The sequence below is a fragment of the Penaeus vannamei genome, chromosome 11 (genome assembly GCF_042767895.1).
Source record: "Penaeus vannamei isolate JL-2024 chromosome 11, ASM4276789v1, whole genome shotgun sequence".
Lineage (NCBI taxonomy): Eukaryota > Metazoa > Arthropoda > Malacostraca > Decapoda > Penaeidae > Penaeus > Penaeus vannamei.
In genome coordinates, this window is record NC_091559.1 from 22,408,697 (window position 1) to 22,418,696 (window position 10,000).

General features: G+C 40.6%; 1 protein-coding gene across 3 annotated transcripts in view; it reads left to right on the forward strand.

The window, feature by feature from the left end:
• The window catches only part of LOC113803481 (metalloprotease TIKI1), a 469,470-nt gene that overhangs the window by 4,597 nt on the left and 454,873 nt on the right, over positions 1-10,000 (forward strand). For all 3 annotated transcript variants that reach the window (XM_070127110.1, XM_070127112.1, XM_070127113.1), the window contains exon 2: positions 1,936-1,998. In XM_070127110.1, coding sequence (XP_069983211.1) covers positions 1,936-1,998 — 63 coding nt within the window. The remainder of the gene's footprint in view (positions 1-1,935; positions 1,999-10,000) is intronic.

Here is a 10,000-nt window from a genome sequence, read left to right on the forward strand (position 1 = left end):
TCTTTTTTCTTCCTTTCTTTTTTAATCTAACACATTACATTGAAAATATGAAGATGTTGGATAAGTCATGAATACGGTATGTATTTCAGATGTTATAATTAGGCTTAGTAGATCTTTCATATTACAAAAGGTACATGCATTTTTTTCGGTGATTTACATAATGATCGTCGATGCTTGCGGAAAGTAGTCTTTGGCAATGTCAGATCAAAAACGCATTTCAGTTTGCAAATAACATCAGAAACGAGAGCGAAAAAGATTCAGACAGCGAGAAATTTGCCATATCCATTCGTGTCTCGCAAAGAACTGCCAAGCAAGATCAAGACAAGCCTGCATATCACTTCGTTTCATTAGGAGACGCGAGTTTAAAAGATGGTCGTAGGCTGCGCGGCGTCCCGGCTTCCCGCTATTCATACAACGCGAGTATAAAGCCTGCATTTTTCTCGGCTTATAGCATATCCTTGCGCACACTGCTCCATGCTGGTTCCGCTTTCTACGCGATAATAGCGTAAAATGCTGCAACATAAAAGGTCTTTGTGTGGCGGTTGATGCAACAGAGTTAGAGGGGCGGTTAGCGCACTTTTGTTGTGTTTTATCCCTCGCTGTCTTGTCTCCATGCGAAGTGGCATTATGCCTTGCTAAGCTTGTTTAGCGTCTTGGCTCGTTCTTTTGCCGTTAGGAACGTTTGTTGTTGTGAGATAAAGCGTTTGTCTTTTCATTATCGGATCCAAATTTACCTGACAAGATTCTTTTACAGAAAGAAAGATAAAGAACATGTTGAATTGGTGTTTCTTTCAAGTATCGGGGTTTAATATTATGCACCACACCTTCTGCCGAAAACATGATATAATGCCCCAGTAAGACTCCGAAGCGGATACGGAGTAATATCGGTCTTGTTCCAGCGCCCATTCCGTTGCAGTGCGCGTTGGAGTAATCCGCACAACGCCATCGCCTGTTAAACGCAACCCTGCGATCATTCCGAGACCCGCGTTCGCTCCACCAATCGATTTGAAGCCACGCGTGTAAACTGATTATCTTTGGTCTTTCTACGCATTATATAAATATATGTACATGCACACACACGTCAGTATTTTTTTCATTCGGTGCGTATGGGATCAGAGCCAACATCTCACCGGTTTCTGGGCAGCGCCAGACTCGTTCATTAACGCGGGTCTTCCTTCAGTCGGCAGTTACGTTTTCATTCTTTTTCAAACGTGTGCTACTTTCATGGGCCCGGCTTCTTTTTTATTCTTTTTGACCTTCAGCATGATTTCAAGAATGGTTTGATGGGTATGAATAATTTATCCATGTGTGTATGCCATCTACATCTTGTATAAACGTATATGTTTAAGTATTTATATGTATACGTATGCTGTAGTGACTATACCAAATATGTCTGCAAGTTAGTTATTTTTGCCCTAACCACGTAGTTTCTGCAGAAAGTTAACACTATATAATGGGGAAATGATTTAGTCACAATCCTATTTATTTTATATTCTATTTATCCGTTTTTTTTCTCTGAAGCTGAAATGCGTTCGATAAGTTTGCTAGGATTGACTTAACATTAACATCTCTGCATATTACTGTTTAATTCAAATGGCTACCGCTAATGTGAGTTGAAATTTATTTGCTATTTATATTTGCGTTTTTTATAGTTACATATATGAGAGGGGCATTTCAGGTTATTAAATAAGTGTCAGTTCACATCATCTGTAACCATTTGAAATAGAACGATGCCATTCGGACAAGTCGCTGTCAGCCAATCATAGCCAACCTGTCGACTGAATTTCCGTTAAAGTGAATACACAAAATAAGACTACAGAAATTTATTTATTCGATCACCTTAGACTGCTACTGTATTATTTATACGATTAGGACATCAGACGTTCTTAAGAAATGTGTTTTACCTGAAATTTCTGAAACTTTTTCCTGTTACAGATTCAGTATGGAACCTCCTTGGCGAAGAGACACCGGAGACCTCAGTACTGCGATGATATACAGGTAAGCCTATGTCATTTTTTTGTTTTGCTTTTTGACAGATTTTTTTTGCTGTTTGTCGTTGTAATATTGTGTCGTTGATGGTTGTTCTATATTTGATATGCTCTCTCTCTCTCTCTCTCTCTCTCTCTCTCTCTCTCTCTCTCTCTCTCTCTCTCTCTCTCTCTCTCTCTCTCTCTCTCTCTCTCTCTCTCTAAGTTGTACAACGAGGTACGGGAAATATATCCTATTAAAACACCAAAACTTGTAACCCGTAATAAACAAGCCATTCCGGAAATGTTGAATATATATCACGTGATCGTCCTTTTGAGAACACGCAGAATTGTGGTCACCGTTTATTCCCGGCGCGTAAAAAGCTACGAAAAAATTCCCTGAAGCATTTGTGTTTCACTTTTTTGCGCACTTGTTTTATTTCTCTCCTTTTTTGTTTTTTGTTAATTACATTCGTTTCTTTCCTTTGTTACCGCCAATATTGTTTTTATTGTTGTATTTTATTTTGTTTTGTTTATTATCATTGAAGTATTTTCATCCTCGTTGCTGTTGGTATTTTGCAATATTAGGGTTGGCAGTTATACTATCTTATTCTTGTTTATTTATTTATTCATTTGTTACTAGCAATTTCATAAGCGATCTCAGGTGTGTAACATTACTTTTGTTTGTTTTGTTTTAGCATCAATATTGCAGTAGTAGGAGAATTAGCATAATGATTATCATTATGATCATCATGATCGCTATCATCTTGTCATTATTGTTATCATAACCTACCGTTATTGTGTTTGTTCTTGGCATTGGGATAATGATTGCGATGATAATGAATCTCTTTTTGGTGTAACCGGCATTACTATTATACACATGTCTCTGATTGTGTTATTTTATTCGTGAAATATTTGTGCCATCTTTATTGTTGATGTTAATGCTGGTAAGGTCAGAAGGCCTAGTTGCTATAATTATTTTTGTTTGAAAAAAAATTGGCTTTATCATTATATCATGTTTTGTGGATATTGTAGTTATTATTATTATTATTATTATTATTATTATTATTATTATTATTATTATTATTATAATTATTATTATTATTATTATTATTATTATTATTATTATTATTATTATTATTATTATTATTATTATTATTATTATTATTATTATTATTATTTTATTGTTGTTATCGTTATTATTATCATCATCATCATTACTACCACTATTATTATCATCATTATCATTATTGTTTTCTTGCTATTGTCATTAATACTATTATCATCAGCCAGCAATCACCATTACCCTTTTCAATCATTATCATTGTTAAAACCTCATAATTTTGATTGATATCACCATGATGACTGCTATCATTTTTAGATAGTACATTATCATGATCGTAAGATTTTTGTCATTATCATTATGGCGATTAGTTGAGTAAACTCGCGTCAGAAGCTGCAGAATATTTTATATTTATTTCTTCGATTATTTGATTATTATTTTAAGTTCATTATCTATCGTTTTCATTGTTTATACTGTCCTTAAGTCTGTTGCAAACAAAAGCTGCGTAAAATAGAATTTCGCTTTTATGTGTATGAGAAAGGTCTAAATACGTAGGCCTCTATAGGATAAAATTCAGTAGATTTTTTTTGTGCTAACTTTTCCGATAGACACAGAGACATACAGACACACTCACACATAGACATACAGACAGACGGACAGGCAGAAGAACGGACGGACAAATAGACACACAGACAGACGGAGAGAATGGAAATGAGAAAACGAGCGAGAATCAAAGAGATCTTCGAATTCCAGGACACACGTAGAATCCTCGTCTCTTATCCGAATGCAATGGCTTTTTCCCACATCGCGAAGATCGTGGATGGCGTCGTCGGCGCTTGCGTTTTCGGGACCGACATCGCGATTTCATGAAAACGTATTTGTTATTAAACGTTTTCTCCTGCTTCTCCTTCTACGTACCCGTCTTCTTCTTCTCCTCCTCCACTTCCTCTCCCTCCTCCTTCCTCTTCTTCTCCCTCTTGTTGTTGTTCTTCTTCTTTTATGTTTTCGTTTTTCTCTTGTTCGAATAACCAAGTGTTAATTTTCCCACTATACGTACTGATTTTTCCCATTTGATATTCCGTATCTGATTTTATGATAAGATGGATAATAGTAATAACTACGTCGCATTTATTGTCTTTGTTTTATGAAATGAACCTGCGTTTGTGTCCGCGTCTACCTCGGTGATTTTCAATATTTATTTTACTTTATTCATTTGCTCAAAAAGTGATGGCAATTTTCAATATGAATTTTACTTTATTCATTTACTCTAAAAGTGATTCCATGTCAGTTTTGAGTGTGTTTGCGCGTCTATCATGGAGATTGAGAGTGCGTTGGCAAATGCCTTTTATCTTTGATTTTATTTGTTTGTTTAATTTTGATTTGATTGGATTGTGTCACTGTGGAAGCCTCGGTTATACGTTAGCGAGGTTCTCTTGAGCAATGATTTTTTTTTTAATTTGTTTTGAATGTGCTTCCGCGTCTGAGCGATGTGAGCGCGGAAGTAGGATTATCTCTCGTGTTTATTTTATTTGTTTCGTGTGTTCTAAAAGGGATTCCTTGTTGGCTGGTGATTCCCTTGGCTTGTGATTCCTTGTGATTCCGGGTAATTCAGCAGCTCTTTTGACTGTTTTACTTCTGAAAGAATTATAGATTAATAAATAAATAGATAATTGGATAAATAGATAAATAAATAGATAAACAAATGAATAAATAAAATAGATGAATAAATAAAATAACAATGATAATAATAAAAAATAGTCTGAGTCTATTTCGGCGATGTGAAGGCTTTTGTAATTAAGATATTTTCCGCACTTGTTCTTAATGTGGTTCCGTCTTTGCGTGTAATTGCATAAGGAAGAATTTTTTTAAACATATATTTTGCTTGTTTATTTTACTTCTCAAAAAAATCGTTTGTTTTGAAAAATTTCGTTAGCGTCTTTTCAAGCATCTCTTTTGCCATTTTGTTTTACTTTAAAAAAATCGTTTCATTTGTCCTAAAAAGTGATAAAAGTAACCGTATTTGCTTGATTCCGTTAGCTTTTTTTTATTATTTTTTTTTTATTTATTTATTTATTTTTTTTTTTTTACTTCTCCGAAAAAAATGTCTCCGGGTCTACATCGGGGAAATACGAGTGCGTTAAGTTGATGATTTTCGGCATTAATTTACTTCGTATCATGTATTCTGAATTTGTTATTTTGTGTATGCTTATTACTTCTATTCAGTGTCTCCTTGCTTGTTTTATTTCTTCGAGAAATGAGTTAGTAAGATAATTTTTTCTGCATTTCTTTCATTTGTTCTAAAAGTGATTCTTTGTTTGTCTGTAATTTTGTTAACAAGAATCCTCTCGGCATCTTATTTGCTTGTTTGTTTTCCTCTAAAAAAATGCGTCTCCGTCTCCATCTTTTTTTTTTTTACTCGTTTCATTTACTCTAAAAGTAATTTCGTGTTTGATAGTGATCTCTCTCTCTCTCTCTCTCTCTCTCTCTCTCTCTCTCTCTCTCTCTCTCTCTCTCTCTCTCTCTCTCTCTCTCTCTCTCTCTCTCTCTCTCTCTCCGAAAAAAAGTGTGATCTCTTTCGCTTGTTTGTTTTGCTTCTCCGGAAAAAAAAAATCGTGTCCCCGCGTCAGTCTGGGCGATGTGAATGCGTTCGGCGGCGTTGCAGGTACGATTCCCAAGGAGGCTCGCCTTTCTTGAGACGGCAGTGTCCGGTTTCTTGGCCCGGGCTTGACTTGGCTTGACTTGATTATGCTCAAAGTATTGCGGACTAATCAACACGTTCCTTGTCTTCGGCCGTCTTGAATTAAGAGGATTTCGTTTTTTTCAGGTTTGTTGTTTGAGTGAGTTTGATGTCGGGTGTTTGGGGGAGAGGAAGAGGCGGGTCGTAGGTGGGCTGCGGGTGGGTAGCGGACGTGTGGGAGGGGAGGGGCATGGGTATGCAGGCCCTATGTGCGTGTGAGTGGGTGAGTGGGGGGAGAGGGGGATGGTGGAAGGGGAGGGGAGAGGGGCGAGGGGAGAGGAGGAAGGGGTGGGGAGAGGGAAGAGGGTGGAGGTGTAAGGGGTGGGGAGAGGGGAGAGGGGGAAGGTGGGAAGAGGGGAGAGGGAGGAGGGGAGGGGATAGGGAAGAGGGGGAAGGTGGAAGGGGAGGGGAGGGGGGTAGGTTAAGGCTGAGGCTTCGTAGGCCTTTGTCTCTGTGTTGACTTTCCTCTCACTCTCTCTGGTGTGTAACCGACCCATTCAAGATGCCTGCGGTGGGGCGGGGACAGCGCTGTTTACTGGCGGGAACTTCAGGACCCGATTTTTATTTCGTGTTTTTCTTTTCTTTTTTTTTTCTTTCTTTTTTTTTTTCTTTCTGTTTCCCTTACTTACACTCTCTCTCCTTCTCTCTTTCTCGCTCTCTCTCTGTCTCTCTCTCTCTCTCTCTCTCTCTCTCTCTCTCTCTCTCTGTCTCTCTCTCTCTCTCTCTCTTTCTAACTCCCTCTCTCTCTCTCTGTCTCTCTTTTTCTCTCTCTCTCTCTCTCCCCTCTCTCTTCTCTTCCTCCTCTCTCTCTCTCTTTCCCCCTCTCTCTCTTTCTTTCCCTCCCTCTCTCTTCTTCCCTCCTCTCTCTCTCTCTCTCTCTCTCTCCGCCTCTCTCTCTTTCTTTCTTTGTGTCTCTCTCTCTCTCTCTCTCTCTCTCTCTCTCTCTCTCTCTCTCTCTCTCTCTCTCTCTCTCTCTCTCTCTCTCTTTCTCTCTCTCTCTCTTCTCCCCCTCTCTCTCTCTCTCTCTCTCTTTCTTTTCCTCTCCCTCTCTCTCTTTCTTTTCCTCTCCCTCTCTCTTTTTCTTTTCCTCTCTCTCTCTCTCTCTCTCTCTCTCTCTCTCTCTCTCTCTCTCTCTCTCTCTCTCTCTCTCTCTCTCTCTCTTTTCTCCTCTCTCTCTCTTATCCCCCTCTTCTCTCTTTTCTTTTTCCTCCCTCTCTCTTCTTCCCTCCTCTTTCTCTCTCTCTCTCTCTCTCTCTCTCTCTCTCTCTCTCTCTCTCTCTCTCTCTCTCTCTCTCTCTCTCTCTCTCTCTCTCTCTCTCTTCCTCATTGCTGAAATCGTTACTTAATTGTCAGTCCTATATACATTATTGTTAATTTAACGTTATATCGATAATAATAATGTTATGATAATAGTAATAACAACAATAATAATAACAATAATAATAAGAACAATGACAATAATATTGATTGCAATGATAACAACAAAAATAATAATGGTAATAATAATGATAATAATAATAATAATAATAATAATAATGATAATAATAATAATAATAATAATATTGATAATAATAATGATCATGATATCGATAATAATGATAAAAATAAGAAGAAATACATTATCATTGCTAGGTTTCTGTAACTTTATGTAAGTTAAAAATTTGCATCCCAGTCATAAGCTCCCATGTGAACGCTTTTACAAACACGTTATTGTCATTGTTATTCCGTATCTGCCAAGTCGTCAAAAGGAAGTCGCATTCCGTTGTTGTTGTTGTTGTTGTTGATGATGGTGTCGTGTCAGACGGAATACAGTGCGGCACTATTTTATTGCTAAATCTTTCTTGTAAGGTGACATTCACGTGATATTTATGTTATGACCTAAGACAAGATGTTCAGTTCTTGGAGAAAGGTTAAGTGTTCTCGGGGGTTGTGTCGCGAGGGGGGAACATAGAGGTCGTTTTTTGTTATAATGATTATGACAAAATAGAGGTAATGATAGAAATGTTTGTCTTTATTTTTTATCATTATACTATTGTTATAATCATAGTCATTATCAATCATCATCATCATGATTATTATTATTCTGATAATTTTTATCGTCATTATCATCATTATTACCAAGGTCGTTATTGTTTTTCACTACCACAATCATTATTATTCCCGCTACTATTCGAACCCCGGCATTTCTGAATCCGGAATGCACTATTCTTTTTTCTTTTCTTTTCTTTTCTTTATATTTCCGTCACCAACCAAACGCCCTTCCAAGGTCCGCTCTCCGTTCCGAACCAAGGGCTTCGAACCCGCGCCGCCGCGCCGTCCACCCGTGTGAAGCAGTTCCCCGAATCGAAACAAAAGACGGTCGAGCGCGGGTTCGGAGCCTCGAAACCTCGCGTGACGATGATTCCTTTGGCGGAAGGGCGCGAGCACGGGCTGGTCACGTACAATGAGCCACTTTTGGGCCTTTCAAAAACCTGGGGGAAATAAATAAGATCCATTCGGATGGCCACAACGGGAAGGAAGGTAAGAGAGTGGGTGGGGGAGGGGGAGGGGGAAGAGGAGGGGGGAGGGGAGGGAAGAAAGGTAAGAGGCTGGGTACGGAAGGGGGAGGAAGAGAAGGGAGGTGGAGGGAGAAGGGAGGGGGAGAGGAATGAGGGGAAGGAGAAGGGGAGGGAGGGAGGGATGAGAGGAGGGGGAAGGGGAGGGACGAGCAGGAGAAGAGGAGGGAAGGGAGGGATGAGAGAAGGGGGAAAGGGGAGGGAAGGGGGGATGAGAAGATGGAGGAAGGGGTGGTAGGAGGGATGAGGGGAAGAAGGGTAGAGAGGGAGGAATGAGAGGAAGGGGAAAGGGAGGGACGGATAAGAGAGGTAAAGGGGAGGGATGAGGGCCAGAGAGGAAAGGACGAGGAGAAAAGGAGAGGAGGAAGAAGGGAGATAGGGAGACAGGCGGATAATTTACCGGCAGAAGGATAACCGGTGCGTGACATTTATCCGACTCCTTGGCGGGGCCTAATCCCCTCCTACCAGCCATGGGTCACAGAGCTCAACCTCACGGAGGGGGGAGGAGGGACCCAGAGGGAGGGGAAGGAAGGGGGGAGGGCCACATTATCCCCTTCAGTGCGACTTGCCTCCCTCTTTCCCAGCCTTTCTTCACACTAGCGCCCTCCTCGTTCTTCCCTCCCTTCCCTCCTCCTTCTCCTCCCTCTCCCCTTCCCTCCCCCTCCCCCTCCCCTTCCCTCTTCCCCTCCACCTCCCCCTCCCTTTCCCTCCCCCCCTCCCCCTTCTCTCTCTCCCTCCTCTCTCCCTGCCTCTTCCTTCCTTCCTAACACACACTTGAGACGTCCTAAGCAACCTCTTTTCACGTCACTTGAGCCTCCAATTCGGGCCTCCTGACCAGTCGACATCTGTGCTGCCCTCTCTCTCTCTTCTCTTCTCCTATCATCTCGTGCTTTCGCTTTCTTCTCTTTTCTCGGTCTCGCTTCTCTTCTCTTCTCTCATTTTCTTTTCTCTTCTCTCACTTTCTCTTATCCTCTCTTCTCTCACTGTTTCCTCTATATCTCTCTCTCTCCTTCACACTCTTCTTATCTTTTCAGTTTTCTCTTCTTTTCTCTGTCTCTCATTCATCTATCTGTCTGTACTTCTATCTCCCTCTTCCTCTCTACCTTTCTCTCCACCCCATCTTTACCTTCCGCCGCCCATTTCCCTTCCCATCTTCGCCCCTTGCCCGCCCATCATCCCTCCCGCCCACGCCCCTTTCGAGGGTCTCCTCCCACACTCCACGCCTTCTTTCCCTCCCATGTAAGGGTACTGTATCTTTTCTCTTTATCTTCTCCCTTCTTCTCATTCGTTTTTTCTGTTTTTTTTTTTCTCTCAGGCTCGTTCGCTCTCTCTTCTCTTCAGGCTCGTTCGCTCTCTCTCTCTCTCTCTGCTCTCTCTCTCTCTCTCTCTCTCTCTCTCTCAGGCTCGCTTGCTCGGTCTCTCTCTCTCTCTCTCTCTCTCTCTCTCTCTCTCTCTCTCTCTCTCTCTCTCTCTCTCTCTCTTCTCTCTTGACATTTCTCTCATTTCGTCTTCATTCTTTTTTCCTCTAACTGTATTCTTCCTTGTCTTTCTCTTCCTATTGAACATCTTCTCTCCTCTCACCTCCGCCCCCTTCCTTCCACTTCCTAGTCCTTTTCTACCCTCTATCATTATCTCTCTTTCCTGTTTCCTTTCACCTCTCTTCTCTGTTCTTGTTATC